Below are 24,583 nucleotides of genomic sequence, written 5' to 3'. Positions count from 1 at the left end.
AATATGGCTAATCAGAATATAATGCATTTTTAGCTCAAAACCACTCATGAGACCATCAACTTCAGTAAGCATCAAGATCATACTTTCTTCATAATGCATACAATGTTAGTATGATCCAGCTGTTCACGATGGTGGTTTTATGTCTTTATGATGCAATGAGTTCTTGGTGTTTTGATGCTTTTGCTTCCAAGCACATCACTTCTAGCAGAAAGTTATTCAAGTTGCTCTCTCTCATATACCTAAGTGGGACACTATTATGTGTGCCAATAATGCTGTAACTGTTGTGAAAGGCATTGTGAGGTGCAAGTCGTCATGGTCTTTGGTATTCCTTTGCCTTGTAGGATGTGTTGTATGTGCTAGGCATTATTGCAACTTTAGGATTTCAGGTTGTCTTGTGGAGCATATGATATCATATTTCTTTCTACCATTGTGTTGGCTGGTTCTTGGGCTAATGATGACAACTTGCTGGAAATTATGTGGCTTATGCATTTTCAGCCAATGTTCCTATGGTAGACACACATTTATGGCATCAGAGGTTTGGGTACCTTAATTATAGTGCATTGCTGAATTTACATGCTCAAAATACGGTTCATGATCTTCCCAAAATGCACATGTTTGCTGATCATATATGAAGGATATCTTCTTGTAAGAGGCATTAGTTTTCTTTTCTAAAGCATAATTGAGCTAGTGCCTTTCCTTCATTGCATCTTATTCATAGTGATGTATGTGATCCTATGCGGCCATAATCTATCAAAGGCTTCTATTACTTTTTTACCTTCATTATAGTGATTATGCAAGGCACACTTGGGTTTTTTTCCTCAAATCCAAGTCTAAAGAATTCACATGGTTTAAGTTCTATGGTGGAGAACCAAAGTGGCTCTTGAATCTAGATCATCTGTATTTTTTTTTTTGGGCGAGGGGTTTGAGCGGCTGTCCAAATCATTTATACTGAATTGATGCTTTTCTATGGTTGATAGTCAGAGCAGTTGAGAAATATGAGTTATGGATGTATCCGATTAGTTTCTAGCAATAATTTTGAACAGATTTTTAATTTTATGTTATGTATATGCTGGTTGAAAAGTTTCAACAAGTTTGGGGCATGTAGCATGGTTGGACAACAATGTGCACTATTATGATTGTGATGCCTTATGGAAATTTCAATGTAGTATGCTTTTCCTTTGGCACAATGCAATGTAATCAAGGACGATTGCAGGGATTTCAAGGGGGAGGTCAGTCGTGGGGACGTGAAATTTTGAGATGCTTTAATCTTGTTGATAATAGGCTACGAACCTCGAGGATGCAGTGGGTGTCAAAGGCAAACGTTGTGATAAGTTATGCTATCTGGGCTTTGGGGGTCAGTTGGTGTTAGTTTTTACCCTGGGACAGTTATTTGGCCAGTGTTGACACTAGGGACTATCATTAATTAGTGCTAGTCTAAGGGTCAGCAAAGGTTGGGTACCACTCCAAGTTGCAAATGGCGTAGCTAATTTAATTATGGATGTGCACATTTAATTTTGGGCAGGGTAAGAAGGGTTGAAATTAATTTTCAGGATTATTTAATTCTGAAAATTAATTAAATGGATGGATAATGTTGAAACATAGGTTTAGAAGGTTGCCTCTTGGAAAAAATGCCCATGTAAATTGAGAAAACGTTTTTGGGGGTTGGGTCTCAACCATTCAGTTAGTATATAGCTTGGGAGAGGGAGAGAGAGAGAGTTACTGGTCCATTTTCTGATTAGAGAACAACAATTTGCTGACAGCCATTTGGGGGCCTCAGTAGACGGGACAGCAAGGAGTCACCTTCCAAGGACTAGCAACAACATTGCTGATCAGGTGGCCCATTTTCTCATAAGGGAATAACAATTTGCTGCAGAAGACAGCTTCGGAGCCCCAACAAGCAGGGGACAGCAAGGAGTCGCTTTCGAGGAGTTAGCAACAGCATTGTTGATTAGGTGAGAGCATTTTGGAGGTGCCTAGTAGTAGGTGACTGCATTAAATGCAGGGTGGAGTAGGCAATAGGCAGAATTTAGGGTTTTCTCGCGAAGAAAATTAGATTTGTCTCTCATCTTGGCTTTCTCTCACCTTCTCCAACCTATTCGCAGGAGGTCTTAGCATTTCTCAACCATTTTGAGGAGAGATCTTAGCCAAATTCGGTGGGATAGTAGACAGATCTTTGTTGTAAACCCTAAATTTCTGCAAAAATTAGAGTTCGATAGCCACCTCAGGACCCATGCCAATTGGTGAAGGCATTGTATACTAAATTCAGCACCTGAAATTTGAGTAATTGTTAGGGAATTCAAATGCTAGCCTATTCATTGTAATTTGGGGCAGCATTTGGCCAGTTGGAGGTGTCATTCGTGCAAGTCTTGGGTAAAAAATCAAGGGGCGGTTGACAGGAATGGATTGCTAATTGTTGCTTTAGCAAAAGGGGCTTTTGGAAAAGCAATGGAGATTGGGAATCTCAGCTTGTACTCATTCCATTAGCAATCAAGTTAAAGAAATACTAAAAGGGGTGTCGGTTTTGGGACCAACAGTGTCCAATGTCCAAGAGTTTCAAGGTAATTTGTGCATTTTAAGTTATGTTCATTTGTTGATTGTTGTAATAAGTGCTTAATCAAGTAATTACCACCCTTTTTCAAGAAGGAAGCCTGATTTTATTAAGGGACAACATCATTAAAAGGTTGTTGAGAACAAGGTCATTTATTGACATTTTCATTGGTAGCTATGGCATACAATGAAGAATCCGTTTGCACAAAAATCCTTTTTCAAGTGATCTATGGGTGGATGCTATGAAAGCTGATTGGATTTCATCCTTAGAATGACGCTTGGGAGGTGTATGACTTAGCGTTGGTAATAAGGCTATATGTACATCATGGATTTGTAAAATTACAAGGAAATCTGATGTTTCCATGGATAGATACAAAGCCCTTCTTGTGCTAAGGGCTATGCCCACCTCCCACATTGCTACTATCAGATGTGCTCTTGTTCTTGCTACTCACTTTCATTGACAGGTGCATTAGCTGGATATTAAGACTACCTTTCTCCATGTTATGTGCTCCAAGAAGTGTATGTCATCCAATCTCTAGGCTTTGAAGTCAAAGCTCAGGGACATGGCATGCTGTTGAAAGATTACACATATTTGAAGAAAGATTCATGTTAAATATTTTTCGTTGGTGTCTTCGATGGTTGAAACTAATAAACTAGCATATTTGAAGCTTAAATACAATATTTTGACATGTCCTATTTGTTTGCAAGACATATCATCCATGAACTTATATAGGTGTATATTACCTCCACCTCAAATTGACAAGCATGGCAACTATGGTACTTGGACAAGTCCATAAGATAGTGGAAAGTCAACCTCAACAAAATTTGGAAAAACAAATTGCTCTAGAAGCAAAGGCTATTCATTTGTAGTTGCATGTTTGGAGTGTTCCCAATGGGACAAACTTGGTGAAATGTTGCATGGCCTCACCTTGTTGTTCGAGATGCATGCATGCAAATGAGACAATACCACATTGCCACACCTTGTTGTCTATATCTCAAATGAAACACTATTACATCTACCAGCCTTTCTAAAAAATTGCATGCCTAATTTCTAGGTCAAAGATTTGGAAAATCTTTTGACTATTTGGAGGTTTTGGAAGAAAATCTCATCCCATTTTTACCCCAAGGCGTCCCATCCCAAAGCGACTAGGACATTGGACAAAGAGTGCACATTGGTTGCCCAGTGGCCTAGCAAGATTACGGAGGCGATGCTTATCTTACCCAGGGATTCCAAGTGAGTATCCGAGAGAGGCTAAGGCATTTGATAAAGGGTGTTCATTGGTTGCCTAATGGCCTACGAGGAGCCGCAAAGGCAGATGCAACGACATTGATTTTTTTTTTTTTTGGGAGGAGAGCTGGCTTGCGGCCTATCAAGTAACTGTGCCTTGGGGGGGGGGGGGGGGGGAGGAATCAAAGGGGATGGTTAGATTCAACGCATAACAATGCAAACCGTTGGGAATAAAGGGCCCTCGTGCCTTTTATATGTGCTCGAGTGTGAACACACCCTTAGCACACTTGTACTTTCATATATATATATATATCTATCTAAAAACCTAAAGAGGTATACTCGTGATTGTACCCACAAGTCGTGCTCACTCTCCTCACTACTCTCTACTCTACTCTCTCTCTCTCTCTGTGTGTATCTCTTTGCTACTAGCAAGCACTGTGTGCCTTGATCCTCGCGCCTCGGATCTCAACAAACTGGTATCAGAGCGACAAGGAGTGCATGCTTCTCGAGGCGAAGCAGGCGACAGGTGTTGTAGGAGTCCCAAGTGGGCTCGACGAGTAGCAGTTGACATGTACAGGAGAAGCGCAGGTAGGCATCAGTAGACGGCGGTCAACTGGACGAAACGGTGGTCAACTGGACGAAGGCTAGGTGGCGTGCGACAGTCGATTGGAGAATAGGCGACGCGACGGGCTGGTGGCTGGCTGCAGGGCATGCGACGGGTTGGTGACGTGGTGTTAGCAGTTGTGTAGAGGACTAGGGGCGCCAATGAGCAGTTGAGTGGAAGTCTAGCGGGCGACTAGGTAGTTGGCGCGTGGGGATTGACAGGCATGCGAGCTGACGACACACGCGGAGAGGCGCCAGACATGACAGATTTTTTTCTCTCTCGTCATTTTTAATCAAATTCTTAGAATTTTTCCTTCTCCACTTGCTGGTGCTCACGGGCGTAAGCACAGTTTCCAGATTTGTCTAATCTTGGCTCGAAAATTTGAGGCTTTTCCTGGATTTGGGGATTGTGATGCAAAGCAAGACCATTTGTTCCAGAAATTGCAGGAATTTGTAACATTTTGCCTTCGACATTTTGGGGCTTTTCATGTACTTTCAAGAATTGGGCTGAAATTTACCCAATTTCTCGACATTGATGCACATTGGACCTTGTGCAATTTGGGGCTTTTGCTGTTTAGGCAAAATTTGTGTGCCATTTGGCCATTTAATGGCCAAGATACCATATGCTTCAGCTCTTGGCAGTTTGATGTATGCTATGGTTGCTACATGTCCTGACATTGCCTTTGCAATGGAAGTGGTAAGCAGATACATGGCAACCCCTAGCAAGAAGCATTGGGATACAGTGAAAGGTATTATGAGATACCTCAAAGGCACAAACAAGTTGTGCATCTGCTTTGGAAAGCAGAAGGCATCTGTTGTTGGCTTTATGGATGCAGACTATGCTGGTCATGCGGACTACAGGAAGTCCACTTCTGGGTATGTGTTTACTTTCACAAGAGGAGTAGTCTCTTGGATCTCCAAGCTACAAAAGTGTGTTGCATTGTCTACTACAGAGGCAGAGTATGTGGTTGCCACTGAGGCATGCAAGGAGGCTTTATGGCTTTCACGTCTGGTGGGAGAACTTGGAATTAGAGAGTTACCCGATCTCCATTGTGATAGTTAGAGCACTATCATGCTAGCACAGAATCCCGTCTTCATGCAAAGACCAAGCGCATTTAGGTGAAGTACCACTTCATTAGAGATGTACTTGACAACAAGAGCATTGAGCTTGTCAAAGTGCATAGAGATGATAGTCTTGCAGACCTTCTCACGAAGGGTGTTCCAGCAGAGTGGTTTGCTCATTGCCGACAGATGATGGGAGTTGGATAGATATATGTATTTCAGCTTTGTTCATACCTAGACTTAGTTGATTCTTTTCACCTCTTAAGGCATATTGCCTTTAGGTGGGAGGTTGTTGGGAATAGAGGGCCCTCGTGCCTTTTATATGTGCTCGGGTATGAACACTCCCTTAGCACACTTGTACTTTCATATCTATATCTATCTAAAAGCCTAAAGAGGTACACTCGTGATTGTACCCACAAGTCGTGCTCACTCTCCTCACTACTCTCTACACTGCTCTCTCTCTCTCTCTCTCTCTCTGTCTCTCTCTGCTGCTAGCAAGCATTGCGTGTCTCGATTCTTGCACCTCGGAGCTCAACACAAACAAGCTAACCCAACCACTCGAGGGTGTCAAGGACGAGGAAAAGGGTGATGAAGTATAGTGAGGTGTTGGTAAGGCGGTGAAGAATTGCCAATGGAGATAGCTCAAGAGCTGCCCATGTGTGCTTTGCACAATGAGATGCATAGGGTAGTATGCTACATGATGAGAATGCGTATACAACAGGTGCTACTTGGACAATATTCTGCATGGGAAAATTGTTCACTTGCCCAAGCCCCCTTGTACTAAAATGATGATGATCATACAATGCAAAGAGGAGGTACAACTGGGAAGGTAGGCCAATGTTGAAGACAAGTGTGGAATATTGTAGAACACCAAGATAGGGTAGGAACCCCCTCTCAACCCTGGATGTTGATGCTGAAGGAGGAAGAGGAGCTTGATGTTGGTTTTCATGTGGTGCTAAGAACCATGGTGATAGATAAAGAGGAGGATGAAGCACCCCGATTGGAAGAGCAAGGTAGAAGTCATTGATAGCATCAAGAAAGAAAGAAAGAAAGAAATATCTATTAACGTCGCTAGAATGCCAAGATGGCTTATGAGATTGTAACCAATGTAATTGGCATTATCATCTCTCATTAGAGAAGAAAAACAAAATTATGTCTAGATCTACATGATAAACTGAAATGAGAAATGAAAAATAAGAAAAGAGTATAGGTTTGTGAAATCCATCAAAACTCTATCAACTATCTTCAACTAAGTCAGCGTGGTAATCTTCGTCTGTAGTGAGCAATCGTGGCACGAATGTGTTGCATATGAGCATGTCTATGTTGCCAAGTAGGTACCCTAGGGCGTCGTACTTTGCATAACGCTGTAGCTCTGTCTACCGTGATGCGACTTGATGATGTCCCTCAATGGCGCTTGTCAGTAGGAGATATAGTGTTTAAGGTGGTAGTGGTCGGGGGGATTAGCTGTACTGAAAAAGTCTGTAACTACTCTCTGAGAGTTAGACATGGAGAGGTGTTCCATGATATGCCTCGAGAGGGAAAGCCCCCATGCTGGTAGAAGATCAAATCTCCTAGGAAGATAAAATCATGAAAGGAACAATGCGTATCCCATTTCTCTAGCTCAGGAACGATCAATGCAAACCTACACGCTAGCCCCACACTGAAATATAAAACCTTACAAGAGAACTTGTGCAAAATAGAGGTTAATAATGAGATGATTCAAAGCAAAACAAAACAAAAAGTAAAATGGAAAAATATGTGCAATGAGTATGTATGCATGATTGGATGAGTGAATGCAGGGGAAGACTAAAGCAAAACCTAACGATGTGACCACCATTATGTTCTTCCATCAGTAGGTCTTTGTCAATTAAATGCATGATGAGATGGGGAAGTGTGCGTAGGGTGGGGTGTAGGAGGAGACCACGGAATGGATGCAAAGAGTACAATGTGTGAGGAACCGGCAGACCAATCAGTTAATTCTTCAAGGGTAGTGAAATATATGGATTGTTGAGGTTGTCCATGTGCCACATCTCTTGTGGCAATTGTGCCAGAAGGAGCAGTTGGGGTAGTAATAGGAGGCGTAGCCCCAGTCAATTGTCTCGCAGGAGTGAAGGTAGTCACAACGGTCTGCTGTGGTTTCTTAGGTGGGAGACCCTGGGCCTTGGCATGACACTCATTCACATGGTCCAATCTTTGGCAAGGTGTACAAACCTATTCTTCTTAGGGAGTGTAGTGACGGGTTGGGCACGGAGATCGGGACAGACAGTCATTACGTGCAGTGAGAGACGGAGAGTGAGATAGAGCAGAGCATAGAGTGAGCACGTTTTTAGGTACAATGACGACAGTGTACCTTTAGGTTTTTAGATACATAAATATGTGTAAGTAGAAGTTCTAAGGATGTGTTCACACTGGAGCACATTTAAAGGCACAAGGCCTTTATTCCCAACAACCTCCCACCTAAAGGCAATGTGCTTGAAGAGGAGAAAAGAATCAACTAAGTCTAGGTATGTACAAAGCTGAAATACATATATCTATCCAACTCCCATCATCTGTTGGCAATGAGCAAACCTCTTTGCTAGAAGACCCTTAGTGAGAAGGTTTGCAGGATTATCATCTGTATGCACTTTGACAAGCTCACTGCTCTTGCTATCAAGTACATCTCTAATGAAGTGGTATTTCACCTGTATGTGCTTTGTCTTTGCATGAAAGACATGATTCCGTGCTAGCATGATAGCAATCTGACTATCACAATGGAGAACATGTAACTTTGAGATGCCAAGCTCTCCCACCAGACGTGAAAGCCATAAAGCCTCCTTGCATGCCTCAGTGGTAGCCACATACTCTGCCTCTGTAGTAGACAATGCAACACACTTTTGTAGCTTTGAGATTCAAGAGACTGCTCCTCTTGTGAAAGTAAACACATACCCAGAAGTGGACTTCCTGCAGCCTGCATGACCAACATAGTTTGCATCCGTAAAGCCAACAATAGATGCCTTCTGCTTTCCAAAGCAGATGCACAACTCGTTTGTGTCTTTGAGGTATCTCATAATACCTTTCACTGCATCTCAATACTTCTTGTCCGGGGTTGCCATGTATCTGCTAACCACTCCCACTACAAAGGCAATGTCAGGATGTGTAGCAACCATAGCATACATCAAACTGCCAACAGCTGAAGCATATGGTATCTTGGCCATTTCAGCCTTCTCATCATTAGATGTAGGGCTGTCCTTTGCATTGAGTTTCACATATGGAGACAATGGAACCCCAATTGTTTTCCCCCCTGCATATTGAAACGCTGCAAAACTTTGGAGATATACTCCTGTTGAGATAGATAGAGTAAGCCTTTCGATCTATCTCTGAGTATTCACATGCCAAGAATGTGATTTGCATCACCAAGATCCTTCATGTCAAAGTTGCCATGAAGACTTTGCTTCAATGAATCAAAGGCATGAGTATCCCCGCTAACAATCAGCATGTCATCAACATACAAAACCAAGATAATCAGGCTGCCATCTATTGCCTTCTTGGTGTACAAGCAGTGATCCACTTGACTTCTATGAAAGCCTTGGGACTGCATGAATGTATCAAACTTATGATACCATTCTCTTGGTGCTTGTTTCAGCCCATACAAACTCCTTTTGAGTTTACATACCATCTTTTCTTTCCCTTGTTCAACAAACCCTTCAAGCTACTGCATATAGATGTCTTCATGCAGATCACCATGTAAAAACACAGTCTTCACATCCATCTTTATGAGCTCCATATCCTCAACTGCAATCAAGCCCAAAATGGTTCTCAATGTAGTCATCTTGACTACAGGAGAGAAAATCTCATCAAAGTCAATTCCATGCTCCTGCTTGTACCCCTTTGCAACCAATCTTGCTTTGTACTTTGGTGAGGAACCAGAAGTGACCTTCATATTGTAAACCCATTTGCACGGAAGTGTTTTCTTCCCCTTAGGTAACTGCACCAAGTCCCAAGTGCCATTTGTCTCAAGAGATTCCATTTCTGACAACATGGCTTTATACAATTTCTTGCTGTCCTATCTGTCCATTGCTTCCTTGAAGCAAGACGGTTCACCATAGTCTGTCAACATGACATAATCAGCCACATTGTTTGCACGAGGAACAAATCTGTCAAGTTGTCTAGTAGCCCTAGACGATCTCCTAACCCAATGGTCATTGTTTGGTAGCTGTTCCTGCAAATTTCCATTTTCAGCATGTTGTCTTGGCATTTCAGCCTATAAATCAGCATTAATAGCTTGCTGTGCTGGCTGTTCCTGCACATGTAGTGGCTCATTTTCATGGGCAATAGCTGGCTGATCATTTCCAGCATCATTTCTTGCATTTACAGGTTCATTTACAGCAGGTATTTGCTACTGTACAACGGGCACATTTTGCTGTTTAAAAGACATTTCTTTACGGAATACAACCCTACGGACCTCCTCAATGTTTTCAGGCTGTTTGTGCATGCGATCTTCCCGGAAGATAACGTCATTGTTGTGTACTACTTTCCTTTTCTCGGGATCCCACAATTTATACCCCTTTTCATCCTCGTCACCATATCCTAGGAAAATGCATTTTCAGGACTTTGGCTCAAGTTTGCTGTGTTTTTCTTTATAAATGTGCACAAAAGCCTCGCAGCCAAACACTTTCAGATGAGCATATGAAGGTGGCTTGCCCCACCACGCTTCTTGGGAAACTCGCCCCCTCCAAAGACTTGTTTGGTGACCGATTAATTAAGTGAACGGCTGTCATAACAGCCTCTGCCCAAAAACCATGGGGTAATGCAACATGAGAGAGCATCGTATGGACCTTATCATGTATGGTCCAATTCATACGCTCTGCAACTCCATTTTGGGGCAGATTATAAGGGGCAATGAGCTCCCTCTTTATCCCTTTGTTGTCACAAAATGCCTAAAAGGTCATGGACACAAATTCCCCACCATTATCAGAGCGAAGACACCTAAGTGTCTTAGCTATTTGATTTTCAGCCAAGGCCAATAATTTTTTAAACTTGTCAAGGACTTCATCCTTGCTACGAAAAGGGTAAACCCATACTTTTTGTGTAGCATAATCGACAAAGGTAACAAAATATTTCTTTCCCCCTAAAGATAATCCTGGCATTTGGCATACATCAAAATGTACTAACTCTAGAGAAGAAGATTTCAAAGAAAGAGACTTTTTGTGAAACGTCTGTGCATGTTTGCCATAAATACAATGATCACAATGCTCAAAATCAGCATAACGAAGACAAGGCAAGTAACCCAAACGAGAAAGCACTTTCATTCCTGTTTGACTCATGTGTCCCAATTGGGCATGCCACAAAGAAATGCTTGGCTAGATACATGGTCACGCACACTAGATACATGAAGTGGATACAAAGTATCACTCTTGCAACCTCTGGCAATAACCCTAGATCCCTTACAGATCTTCCATTTTCCATCACCAAACGTGGTATGAAAACCATCATCATCTAGCTGCCCTGTGCTAACCAAGCTCTTCTCAAGCTGAGGTATGTGTAGTGCATGCTGAAGTGTAAAGACAGAGCCATGCTGAAACTGTAACTGCACACTGTCAATACCTGAAATGTCACATGCATAGTTGTTCCCAAGATGGACAACACCATGTCGACCCCTTGTATAGGCAGAGAACCACTCACGATGAGGGGTGACATGAAAGGAAGCACCTGAATCGAGAATCCAGGTATGCAAGTCATCATCCGTATCTACATGTAAAGCATGTGCACCAAAGTGTGAAGAGACAAAGAGTACATCACTCCCACTATCACTGTCATGAGTGACTACATTCATCTCTTCAATTTTTACACTGCTCTTATTAGGCTGATTGTCCTTTTCTTCCTTGCTATCATCTGTCTTCTTGCCTTTTCCTTTCTCTTTCTTCCATTTGTAGCAATCACGTTTAAAGTGACCCTTCTTGCCACAATGATGACATTCAATATCTTTGCCACGTGATTTATTGCGTCCCTTGCTATCATATTTTCCCTTTTGTTGTGATCTGCCCCTAGTATGCAAAGCATTGGAAGACTTACTGGATGCATTGTTCTACCGATTCATCTCTTGTATAAGTAGAGCACTCCCTACATCAGCATACAAAAGAATCGCATTAGAATTGCTCATAGCAGTCCTGAATGTATCCCAACTCTCTGGTAGAGTGCAAAGCAAGAAAGTAGCCTTAAATTCCTCATCAATCATGAACTTCAAGGCAACCAACTGGCTGAAAATGGAGTTAAACTCACTCAAGTGAGTAGACATTGATGTACCCCTTCCAGTCTAGTCCATATAGCATATGTAGAATCCAAACCTTCAATGTTGAACAACAAGGCATCAGAGATCGATAGCTCTATGGTTGAGCGTGCAAGCTCATTTAACTCATCGCAATCGTCCTGTTCCATGTCTGCAGGCTTTGCCCCTTTGGTTTTGATCGGCTTTTCCTGCTTCTTTTGCAACAGGATATTATAGCACTGCTTTTGCCAAATTGCAAAGTTATGTGCACCTTCAAGCTTCTTTATGTGCATGAGATTACCACTATCATTGCTGCCAGCCATGATTTTCAGCACAAATGTGACCAAAAAACAGCAAATGCAGGCCCAAAATTGTCACTCAAGTGACCAAGGTACAAACAAGTTCCAATCAGCAATAAATGACCACGCAAAAGCACAGATTTCAGATCTGTAATTAAATTTTTAGAAGCACCAAACCATGTGCTACAACATTCCACAATTGATTACAGCTGTTCCAAGGGCGTATGCATCACATTACATGAGAAATCCCAGATTTTATCTCTAATTTCTGTTGTACATGTACCAATGGGTATGAAATTTGACAGGAATGGCCAAAAGCCCGAAAAATTTTGTGCTCAAAGCATCAAACACACATTTGCATTCTCTCTGTCATGCATAGGACATGCCAATAGAGCAATTTCAGTAAAACCCCCAAATTTTACCAAGCGTTGATGTCCAAATTGCGTGGAATTCAACCTGGATGTACATGAACTGACCAAATGCTGCAAAAATTTTGCCCAAACTGCAAAAGCCCCAAATTGCACGGGGTCCAATGTGCATCAATGTCGAGAAATTGGGTAAATTTCAGCCCAAATTTGCATGTACATTAAAAGGCCAAAATGTCGGGGACAAAATGTCACAAATTTTTGCAATTTCTGAGACAAATCACTGTTATATCTTGCTCGCACCAAATCTGGACAAATCCCCAAATTTTCCAAGTCCTGCGTGTACTAATTTCAGTGAAATTGAAAGAATTTCACTAAAATGTGAAAAACCCCAAAATTCCCGCGCAAATGTGCAGCGACTTTGCAATTTTTGAGTCAAATTGTCCAATTCTGTATTGAGATTCCCAAATTCGGGAAAAGCCCCAAATTTCTGGCTTAATTTTGCATAGATATGAGATTTTGTACTTGCGCGCGCAAACCTTGGTTAGAGAAAGAGGATTTTCTACAAATTTTGAAGAAGAGGAGGGAAAAAAAAGGATGACGGGTCCGTTGACCCGCCAGACATGCGTCGTAAGCCCCGCCAGTCGTGCGCCGTGAGCCCCGCTGGTCACCTACAATTGCGTGGTTGTCTCTTGGTTGCGTGCGCCTGGTCGCGACTGTTGCCGTCACGTTTGCTTCGTGGCCCGTCAACTGCTGTGTGGCTTGGCAACTGCTGCGTGGCCTACCGACTGCTGCTCTCGTCAACTGCTGTGTGTCATGACGTGTTCGCTGCCTGTCGTGGCATGTCCATCGACTGTCCTGACTGCTTGCGACTACCCACGATGCCTGCAGCTGTCTCTTGCCCGCTTTGATACCAGTTTGTAGTGATGGGTTGGGCACGGAGATCGAGGCAGACAATTGTTACGCACAGTGAGAGACAGAGAGAGTGAGATAGAGCAGAGTATAGAGTGAGCACGTTTTTAGGTACAATGACGACAATGTATCTTTAGGTTTTTAGATAGATATATGTGTAAGTACAAGTGCTAAGGGTGTGTTCACACCGGAGCACATTTAAAGTCATGAGGCCTTTATTCCCAATAGGGAGTTGTTGCGAGATGGATTTAGTTTCTTTGGTTCCATCGGAAGAAGGGGCGTTGCCTTGGGTTGAGTTGTCTTCTCGTGTCTTGTAAGTTCTTCCCCACCTTGAGTTTTCCCGTGCGAAGAAGAGGCAACGAGACCCCTCTCTGAATAAGAATGTGGAGAGGACTTCTTGTGGACTTGATCATGCAGTCTTGCATTATGCAAGAATCGACATTTGAGCTCAAAGAAGGTTGGCAATTGGAGCAACCGGATGATGCGTTGGTTGAAGTGGAAGTACTTTTTAGTTAGCTTGTTAAAAAAGAATGTAACCTAATCGCCATCCGACTTTGGTGAGCCATTAGTAGCAAACTCAACAAGTAACTATCTATTTTCAGCCAACTTAACTTTCAGATCATTTCTTTTCTTAATGAAAAAATCTTGAAGCTCAAAGTCAAGATGGATATGTCGAGTGTAATCTCGTGTAGCATAATGGCCAATGAGGTGACTTCAATGCTCAGATGTGAGGGGAAAATGCTGTAACTGATTGTGGAACTTAGGAAGCAACCCTTGCATTAGCTCTAAATTGGCTATGGCATTGTGGGCTCTCCATTGACGGATGTGATTAGGGGGAGCCACTAGTGTAGGCTCTAGACCAACGACAAGGTCCGAAAGACCTTGAGATTCCAGTACTTGTTGTATGAAGTTCGACCAAGTGGTGAACTTTGACTCATTAAAACAAGTCTTATTTGTGAAGGCATTCTTGGTTGTAGCACCGAGTGGTAGTGCTGTAGGATGGGAAAGGGGAGTACACGTGTGAAGTGTGCACAATGGATCCAAAAGTGGAAATGGACTGACTAGGCACAGGCATGGTGATTGCATGAGTAGCCCATGGAGTAGGGATAGGGGCATGTGGGGCAGAGGATGGAAATCACTTCATTATCCAGATCCTGCATACCAAAAGGAGAAACAGGGGAGGGATTTGATTCATACGACTTAAAGGGATTAATCATTATACGATCTTGACACTCTACCTGGTTGAGATGAAGAAGATGGTTTGTTAGTTGTCCCAAATGCCATATGTTCTCCTTGATTGCAGAGATGGCCAGTCTCACCAATTGGTCTGGATGTAGAAGAAAAAAAAAGGTAAATTGGACCATACTTGTTGCGCATGAATTCGTTAAACCCCTCATCTGTCATGAAGTTAGGAAAAGGAGAAGAAAGAAGGTGAAGTTGAAGTGTTGTCTCTTCCTCCTGGAGTTCATAATGCCTCCTCAGGGCCTCTAGTGATGGAGGAGTCTGATAAGACATAGTAGGATCCTAAGAAGGAGTCTGGGACATTATGAAATGGTTACATGCCGTCCATGTATCTGGTACTAAACTAAGTGTCAACAATACCCCAAGATACTCTTTAAAAGAGCATTGGCTTTGATTCCATGAAGATATGCTAGGGTTTACACAGAGAAAACATAAAATGTACGAACACAATTGAAACACAACAACTTAGTAGATAGTAGCACAATAAATGCAAACCCTAAATACAAAGCGCAAAATGCAAAACAAAAAACACAAAATGCAAAAACACAAACAAAAACACAAAAGAAAGATAACTTTGAAGTCAATGAATCAATGCTGTAAATGAAGGAAAGAATGTACAAGACGCTTGAGGGTAGAGCTGTCCAACAGCCGGTGGCTCTCGTGGGAGTAGGTTGAGGGAGGTATCAATGTGTGTTGTCCACCGGAGGGGAGTGCAGTAACCACCGGTTGGAGCAAAGATTGATGAAGAAAAACCAGAACGCAGTAGTCTCTGGGGCTGGAATTGGTATACACAGCAATGTAACTGCCTAAAGATGACAGCAGCTAACCATTGGTAGTAGTGGGAGGCTGAGCGATAGCTGTAGACCATGTAGTAGCAATTGATGGGGGTTGGATAGCTAGTGGAAGAGGACTGATGGCTGAAACATGCAAGACAAGGATAGGGCTGAATGGTTGGCAGCTTTTTTATTTATAGATGCAGACGGATCCTCCCAAATTAGGATTTTACATGTGGGACATAGAAACTCCCTTTAATGAAACTTTTGATAATCTACATGTTTTGGGGCTGTTTTAAGAGCTAATCAATATGGAATGAATTTTGAGCTCAATACTCTCTTTTTGGGGTTTACTTGACTAAGCGATGGGGTTTTGATTCTTGGATTTTGATTGGATGCCACTTGCTCTTGATTGTTGATACTTGTTTTCAAAATGGTGAGATAAAAGGGTCCAGCCGCCATGTCTTCCCCTGAAGACCAATCACCCAGATCCTTTTCCATGAAAGGATAGCTATCCCCTCATCCTACTGCCCTCTATCAAGAGCCAGACGCCCCCCCTCCTGTACGGTGAAGAAAGTCCCAGGTGGAGCGCCGCCCACTCTACCCCACCTCTAGGGGGATGCCTGCTGGTGAAAACCTAGCGGCCCATACCTCTCCGAGCTCTATCGGCTCTCGTATTAAGGGAGCAACCCACTCCTGAGGTACTGTTGCGTCTATCTCCCTTCTCCTCAACTCCGCTCCTCTCCAGCATCCCGATACTCGTTGCAGCACCTCCTCATCCACCATCCTGTACACCTCCCGCCATGTCCTGATGGTATGAGTTGGGCCAGCCTCCCGACCAGCCCACTGGATGTGGGGGCGCTCGCCAATCTGTGCCCCTTCCTGATCTCGAAAAATAGGTATTACCAACACTATCTGCACAGCATCACGGAGCCTTTCCGACGGACCTTCTGGCACCGCCTATGGGATAGTTGGAGGCCGAGGAGGGTATCGTACTTTTTATGGCTGGTGGCACATGGAGGCTTGGCGGTGGGAAGCTGGCTTGCCCAAATGCAGAAGGAGGGAGGTTGTATGCGCTGCACACAGCAGCCTTCGGAAACCCCAAAGCACTATCTTTGTTCGTGTGAGGCGGCGTAGCTCGTGTGGAGAGGAGCATGCCGCATCCTTTGCCGTATAGCACCCAGCCTTGGATGTATCTCATGGGGAGGTTTCTGCTGGCAGGTGGTGAGCCAGGGCCGTCACCTTCTGTATGAAGCCGGGATGTAGGACACGATATTCATGATTGAGGCAGGGTCGTGTGCAGTGGTCGGTTTGGAGGCTTTACCCATCCGCCAGGTATTGGAGCCCACAACAGACCGCTCTGAGGTATGGGAAATCATAGGGAGTCTTACCGGTTGGCATATTTGGAAGGCGTGGTGTTAGGAGGCCTTCGGCGGAGAGAGACTCTCAGTACAGGCGACCTTAGCAGAGCTTTGGACCTCCATCATCCACTCCCTCCGCGACTAATGGGATCAGGTGCAGGGCGAGTCCAGGGCTCGTCAGGAGCTCCAATGTCATTTCATGCACACTTGGGACGGCCAGGACCTGTTTTTCGTGATGCAGGCAGGCAGCCCCAGATGGGGATACACCCCCCATCCACGGCTTCTTATCCCCATCCCCCCCAGACCGCCTTGAGAGGCTTGTATACATGATGTATTTGTGACCTCATCAGCTCCAGCTTGTCTGTAGAGCATGAATACTCCATTGTAACCAGTTTTTTTTTTTTGGCGACATTTAACTTGCCAAAAAAAAAAACATCTGTGGTTCAGCCACCATCGCCTATTGTAGCCCATCATCGTTGAGCCCTAGGCAACCTATTTCTATCCATTGCGTTGCTGTTTGGAGGTTTCCATCTATTGCATCATCATAGTACCTGATCAGCTTGCGTTTTCAGCATCTGGTGCCAGGCGACAAGCTACTGCCATCTCTCCCACGAGGTGATCGTTGCAATACTTGTGTTTTTGCTGTCCAGCATGCCACCTACATAAGCAATTCTCTCTCCTATTATCACCTAACAATTCTCTGCCTTGGGTGATCAATTTTCAGCCTTTTTTGGTGGTACATTGCTGTGTTCAACAGATTTCAGTCTACGACTACTATGTTTTAGTGACTAGCATACTGCCCTTTGTTATTTGGCACCCTCTTATCTCGGATTGGTGGTTACAGCACTCAGGACCCATCTTCGGTGGACATCACTCTAGGATACTCAGTGTTCAGTTCTTAAGCATTTTGTCCTCTCTTATATTTATTTATTGTATTGATTGATTTATTTCAGAGTTCTCATTATCTCTTTGTTTATGTTTGTGTTTTTGCGTTTTGAATTTTAAGTTTTGTATTTTGCGTTTAGGGCTTGAATTTTGCACATCATTATTTGTGTTTTTGTCGCGGTCATACACTTTGTGTTTCCTTAGTGCAAACCCTAGTAGTTTTTTCACACTGGACAACAAAGTTTACGCACTAGCAATATGCAAAAATGAGAATAAGGCTGAATATTAGGTAGCTTGTCTATTTATAGATGGATGGGTCCTCCCAATTTAGGGTTTGGCTTACGGGACAAGTACATAGTCTAGGATCATATTTCTTTTAATAAAAGTTTGGTAATTTTGAGTTTTAGGGTTATAATTAAGAGCTAACTAAGTATAAAGTTATAATACATTTTCTAGCTTAACAATTGGGCCTCTAATTATGTATACTGTATCTCTAAGCAACACTGGCTTTTGATCAGTCTCTAAGCTACACATACACACCTTTGAATCATACTCTTAGTCATGTGCATAGCGCCTCTAAGCCATGCAAGCCTTTGATTAGCCTCCGAACCATGTTCTTTTTTGGGTCCATAAGCTTGTTAGTAGACCATGTGATGATCTAGCTCATATTGCATCTCTCTCACTCATGTATCTTGTCTCCAAAATTTGTCCTATGAAATTAGGCGCTATCTCTATTGAGGTAAGACCTTCCCATGATACTTTTTCTTATGTTTCATGTTACAGATTTAGTCGCCCATGATCCAAAGGGGGATTTGTTTGTTATTTTTCCCTATGTGTGAGCACACCTTATATATGTACATTTGTGCACAAAATGTGTAAATGTTTTTTATACCATTGAATATTAAATATACAATGAGGCCCTAGTTCTTGTACTTTTAATCATCAAACCGTGACATCAATCCACTTTACATTTGTGTATATGCAAGAGTTCTCTCATTCTTTTTCTGTAATGAGTTGTTATATTATATCATGTCACAATACAAAAGAAAATATACAAAGGTTAGGGCAAGGTAACAAAAGAGTCCAATGCCAAAAAACTAAATCATCTCTAGTCAAGATAATACCATGTTGGATAAGATCAAGCTGCCATTGAAGAAGGCCCCTAAGCTTTGTCACATGATGTTGCATGCCCGAAGCAGCATAAAAAATGAACACATTGCAAGTGACCCAATTATGCCAGCAACCCAAGAATTGAAGAAAGTGAAACAGAATCTTCATATGAGGTTGTGCTAGATGTCTCTCTTTCTTCTCTCCCTGCTCTCTTCTCTTCTCTCTACACCATATAGCTTCACTCACCTTAGGTCCTTGTCACATCAGCCTACATTGGAGTAGTGACAAACCGGCTAGGAGCTTAATTCCAATGATTTGGAAGCTAGTTGAATCTTGGCGGATAGACCTCATAGGCCAATGTTTGGTGGGAAGTGGATCTTGAAGGTGAAGGTTCACTCTGATGGTGACTTGGACAAGTACTAGGTTCACTTGGTGGCCAAGGGATATGTCCATCAAGAGGGCATCAACTACACAGAGGCATTTGCATTGACAGCCCACATGACCACTATTTCAATTGGTGATAGCTGTACCTTCCCATTATAGGTGGCCCATTCTTTAGATGGATGTGAGGAGTGCGTTCTGGAATGGGATAATTTAGGAGGAAGTTTATGTGGAGAGGCACAAGGGTTTTATTATTTCGGGGCAGCAGGATCGAGTTTTCTGCTTGTGAAAGTCTTCTGTGTTCTAAAGCAAGCTCTTTGAAAATGGTATCATAGGATTGATTCTTTCTTCCACTCACCGATTATTATCCACAACCAATGGATGCAAACCTCTTCTTTTTGTTTCAGCATATTATATGTGGATGATTTGATTATCACAGGGTCTCATATGGCCAAGGTGGTAGATATCATAGAGCAGCTTCACTGTACCTTTATAATGACTGATTTATGTCACGATGCACTATTTCTTGGATATGGAGATTCCATATGATGTACATGTATTCATCTATCACAGATCAGTTTAAGTATTGTTAGAAGATCCTCGCTACACTGCACAGGGCCGAATGTGCCCCTGCGACTACTTCCATGGATCCTAACTCCAAGCTTCACACTGTGGATGGTTCAGAGTTGATGGATGCTACTCGTTATGAGCAATTGGTTGGTCCCTCAGATTGTTGGCACATGACGGTGAATATTAAAAATATATTGCTGATTCTCCTTTTTGTTTCATCATATTGGATGTGGATGATTTGATTATTACAGGGTCTCATATGGCCAAGGTGGCTGATATAATGGAGCAGCTTCACTGTACCTTTGAAATGACTCACTTAGGTCAGGGTTGCATTATGTCTTGGATATGGAGATTCCATATGATGTGCATTTATTTATCTGTCACAGCTCAGCAGTATTGTTAGAAGATCCTTGCTACATTGCATGTGGTCAAAGTGTCCTTGCAACTACTCCCATGGATCCTAACTCCAAGCTTCACCTTGTGGATGGTTCAGAGTTGAGGGATGCTACTTGTTACCAGCAATTGGTTGGGTCAAGTCTGCATTTGGGAAGCACAATGCCTTTCGAAGGCCTTGACATGCTTACCTATAAAGTTATGTCACCATGGACCATGTGCTAGTGGGTGCATGTGACACTTCTACACTCACCTCATGGATGTATGGAAGATGTTCCTTTTCCTTCTGGTAGATTTAATATCATCATGGTTGAACAAGGAGAAATAGAGAACCAACCGGCACTTGAGAATTAACTAATGTAAGCATGCTGAAAACCATGGCGTGTAAAGTGACTTGACTAATTTAAGATCATACTTTTGACTTTGCCTGTATCATTTTCATTGTTTCTGTATTTGACGCTTCCTGTTTATTCTAGACATTGATTACAGTTCATATGCTTGTGCTTTCAATAGTTGAATTTATGTGATGACTTACAGCCCCTCCCCTTTTTTTTTTTGCAGTTTAAGTCCATTCTTCCTGACCGTACTGCAAAGTTTGATATTTCCATGGCAGGCCCCTTGGCCGGTGGGCTTTTATCGTTTGCCATGCTTGGTGTTGGACTTCTACTCTCTACTAGCCCTGAAGCAGCCAGTGATTTGGTGCAAGTCCCAAGTATGCTCTTCCAGGGGTCGCTACTTCTTGGGATTTCAAGCAGAGTTGCACTTGGCTACGAGTGCGTGTTTCTTTTTGCTGACCTGAATCTGTTAGAAATACATGCTGGCATCAAAAGCATATGCACAATAATATCTACCGTCCTTTAGAAACCATTTTGGTAGCTTTTAGGTTGGTTTCATATTCATTTCCATATTTCCTGATTTCTGCTTTCTGGTTTGAAACATGTTGGCTTTTTAGCTGTGGTTCGTTAAGTCTTGTATCCAGTTGATGAGTATATACTGCTGCTTGAACAATGGTACCTGTCTTACCAGAATCAGGGCAGGTGGATTCTATTGGGACTATTTTAAACCAATTTAGAGGGTGAGGTTCATAAGGAGGCCTGGTGGTATTTCCAAGTTTTAAAATCTGTAATTTGACAGGAGAATCTTTTTCTTGCTTCAGCATATCAACCGGTTCTTTATGTCTTATTGAGCTACAACAGCAAGCCAAGCATCCTCTGTTCAAGGTTCCTTGATATTGATAGCTACAAAAATGAAAAGGAAAGAAACTTAACGTCAAGACCAAAGTAGATTAAGCCTGTCCAATAGATTCTTTGCCTGCGTAGTCTGTATGTGCTTATCTATATCATAGAGCTTGTCACAGGGATGCACTAGAAGCAGATGCATTGTTCAACTGATGCATGATAGCAGTTATCTTGGTTGTGTAAGAGCCAGTAGTCGAATTGCCAACCTTGGGAAAGACCAAATCAATCGTGTTGTACCATGCTTGAGGTACTTCTGAGAAATACAAGGGCTAAGAGAGAATGCCCAGGAGTGGATGAACCACTCAACTAACAAGTGACTGCTTGGAATGAATGGAAATAAAATAATAATGTAATGGATGAATAAATGACATAATGCAACGGACTGCAATGTAGCTGGAGTTGAGGTGGAAGAAAAGCCCTCACAGGCCTTTGTCTCTCAAGAACTGTGCTGTAAGGGGGGGCTGGTGGAGTTGTCGATGACACCATGCACAACCAGAGCGTGTTGTACTCGAATGGATCCGGGATGGAGCAACCAGCCAGCTCTTGGGTGCTGGAATGACTGTCTCTATGTTTTTAGGGTTCTGGTCAGTGTGAACAGCAAGGAGCAGCAGGTTGGAGGTATAGGATCCATGGAAGCCTGCAATGATCTGCAATGTAGCCAGAGTTGAGGTGGTAGCAAAAAGCCTTACAGGCCTTTGACTCTCAAGAAGTATGGTGAAGGGGGGACTGGTGGAGTTGTCGATGACACCATGAACAACCAGAGCATGTTGTACTCGAATAGATTCAGGATGGAGCAACCAGCCAGCTCTCGGTGCTGGAATGCCTTTTTCTCTATGTTTTTTGGGTTCTGGCCAGTACACAACAGTAAGGAGCAGCAACATGCAGCAGTTTGGAGGTAGATGATGACATAGCAACTTGCAAACTTTGCATTTGACAGCAGCAGCAGCAGTAGGGTGGCCTTTGGAGGGGGAAAAATGAAGCTGTCTGGAGAAAAGAAGGTATTGTGGGAGGCTGCTGTTCTGTGTGGCAATGGCAGTAACATTTCAGTCGGGACAGCCTCCATGGTTGGCAGGGAAGATCTGGGCAGCAGTGTTGATGATCAGTGGGGCAGTAGACAATAGCCTATCGTTTTGATGTGATTGTGGAATGATGATGCAGTTGTGGGCAGCACCAGAGATGGGCTGGAGGCATGGGCTGGAGGCAGAGAAATGCTGATGAAGGCTAGAGAGGTTGATGGTGATGATGAGTGGTGAAGAATGAAGGTGCTTGGATGATGAGGATCAAGAATAGAATGGCCATGCCCCAAGTGCCCTATGTATAGGACTCTTTGAGCCATTTGTCCTACAAGAGTTCTAGAATCTCGTGTTTTTGAATCAATTATCTATTTGTGTTGTACGGTTGTATGAAAGTTGAATAAATTAGTGAACAATTATAGGACTGATTTGGGCTGAAACTTTGGTACCTTTACTTCCCTCTTAGGCTCAAAATGGGAACCCAAGAAGGGCTGACAAGCTTGGCTCTTGCCTTCTTTTTCTTTTTTGTTTTTGTTGTTACTCAAAAGGTTCCGCCCCAAAGAGACTTGGGCATTGAACAAAGGGTGCCAAAAACAAACTCCCCTAGTCTTGCTAATAATTAACTTTTTTCATTTTCCCTTTTTGAGATTAATAAGGAGAGAGAGAGAGAGAGAGAAAGAGTAATTCGGTATTTTATGACCGTGCTGTTATACTTTTCTTCACTGGCAGGATCCCAGTGCTTTCACATATTTGCCAGTGGATGCACCATTTATTGCAAGGGGAGTGTGTTGAGGAGATCTTCCTTGGACCCCGCGGCTTTTATGAGGTGCTGTTGAAATCAGAAACACATCGGGCTGAGCTCCTGTCCAAGTTGCCATTATTCTTTGATCGCCGCTTGGTCCATGCTGTACCATGGCACCCTATGGGAGACTTCCAGCGCCTGCTTCAACGAGAATGCCCGGTGTGGGTGGAAGTGGAAAATTGTCCGGCGGTCTATTGGCCATTGTTGAAGGATGCGATGGCAGTTGTGGGAACAGTGCTGGTTCCCCCAAGCCTCAGGGCTATGAATCGAAACCGTTTATGCATGTTACGGGACACGGCCAGGAAAAGGCCTGCGTGGCTTCGCCTCAATTGCTCTGGCATGCATCTTTTGCATTTTCGCTTGAAATGGGGTAACTTTGCAGGACACTGCTTTTCATGTGGTAAATTGGGGCATTTTATGGCCGAATGCCCAGAAAGACAACCGTCTTCCGAGGATGCGCATGCTATGCTGCCTAAGGATGACATGGTGCTTGATGCCCCGGCACAGGAGGCCCTTCAGCCACCTAATGTTGTGGATAAAGGCAAACAATAGGTCCTGGGTTTGGATTCCCGTAGCACTGATTGGATTGAGGCACGTCAAAAAAAAGGTAAAAAGTTGGATGCAGGCCTGGCGGATTCTGGGCCTAATGCTTCACAGGATTCCGTGCGCACGTATATGCGCAGGAAAGAAATGTTCACTTCACAGCATGCTGCGCGTACTATGGCCCCGTCTGCCCCCCGTAATCAGTCTACAAGGAAAGTCTATACAGACGGTCCCAAGGGCCCACCTGCTAAGCTGGCGTTTGATACTAAAGGTAATGTGATTACACCTTGGGATCGGCGTTATCCCCGCCCCACTCCCAAGGCAGTGGATTTTCCATCTATCTCTAAAGCAGGCGCATATGGTGCTAATAAAGTGATGGCCTTGGTTTGGAGGTCCCAGGTGTTTGAGATCTTTGGGGTTCCTTCAATGATTGAGGGGAATGAGTGACACTCGAATTATAGGAAGTGATCTCAACCACTTTGGGATCTTCTTGTAGATTTGTTAGCTTAGCTTGGGGGATTCTTTTCTTGTAATGATAGGGGCATGGTACCTTATATAAGGAAGGAAACTCATGAAGGACAAATCTCTAATGATATTAAGTGCAACTTTGGATTAGAAAGCTAAGGCCATCATATTTCATAAGTCCCACAAAACTAACTTGATAGAATGATTTTATTGCATAAGCAAACCTCGACATATGGAAATGACTCGAGTTAAAAGCCAAGTTGTACAAACATTCTTGATTAGTTTGCCTAGACGTCACCATAAACCCTAATTTGATGTATGTAGTAAATTTGAAGCAATGTGTATGTACTCGATTGAAATTAACATGGGCATCAATCTATGAACCAAAATGCATCCATCTTGCAAATAAAGTAGGAGCGAGAGCAAAATGAGAGAACAAGCATGATTCATTGTCAAGTAAAAGTAGGAAAGGGAAACTTTCCATCAATGAGATGTTTGTCCTCTAACGAGATGTATCTCTCCATGGTTGAGGCATCTCGGCATCTGT

At 43.1% G+C, this 24,583-nt stretch overlaps 1 protein-coding gene across 1 annotated transcript in view; it reads left to right on the top strand.

Moving 5' to 3' along the window:
• Nucleotides 1–24,583, top strand: part of EGY1 (Peptidase M50 family protein) — a 105,362-nt gene that overhangs the window by 66,447 nt on the left and 14,332 nt on the right. The window contains exon 5 of the mRNA XM_087700433.1: nucleotides 20,537–20,748. Within this exon, the coding sequence (XP_087556559.1) occupies nucleotides 20,537–20,748 (212 nt within the window). The remainder of the gene's footprint in view (nucleotides 1–20,536; nucleotides 20,749–24,583) is intronic.

This window comes from Lygodium microphyllum, chromosome 19, assembly GCF_053477565.2.
Source record: "Lygodium microphyllum isolate KBCC chromosome 19, Lygodium_microphyllum_v1.1.10, whole genome shotgun sequence".
Classification (NCBI taxonomy): domain Eukaryota; kingdom Viridiplantae; phylum Streptophyta; class Polypodiopsida; order Schizaeales; family Lygodiaceae; genus Lygodium; species Lygodium microphyllum.
The sequence above is the reverse complement of the archived record's forward strand: the minus strand, read 5'-3'. Positions and strand labels throughout refer to the sequence as shown.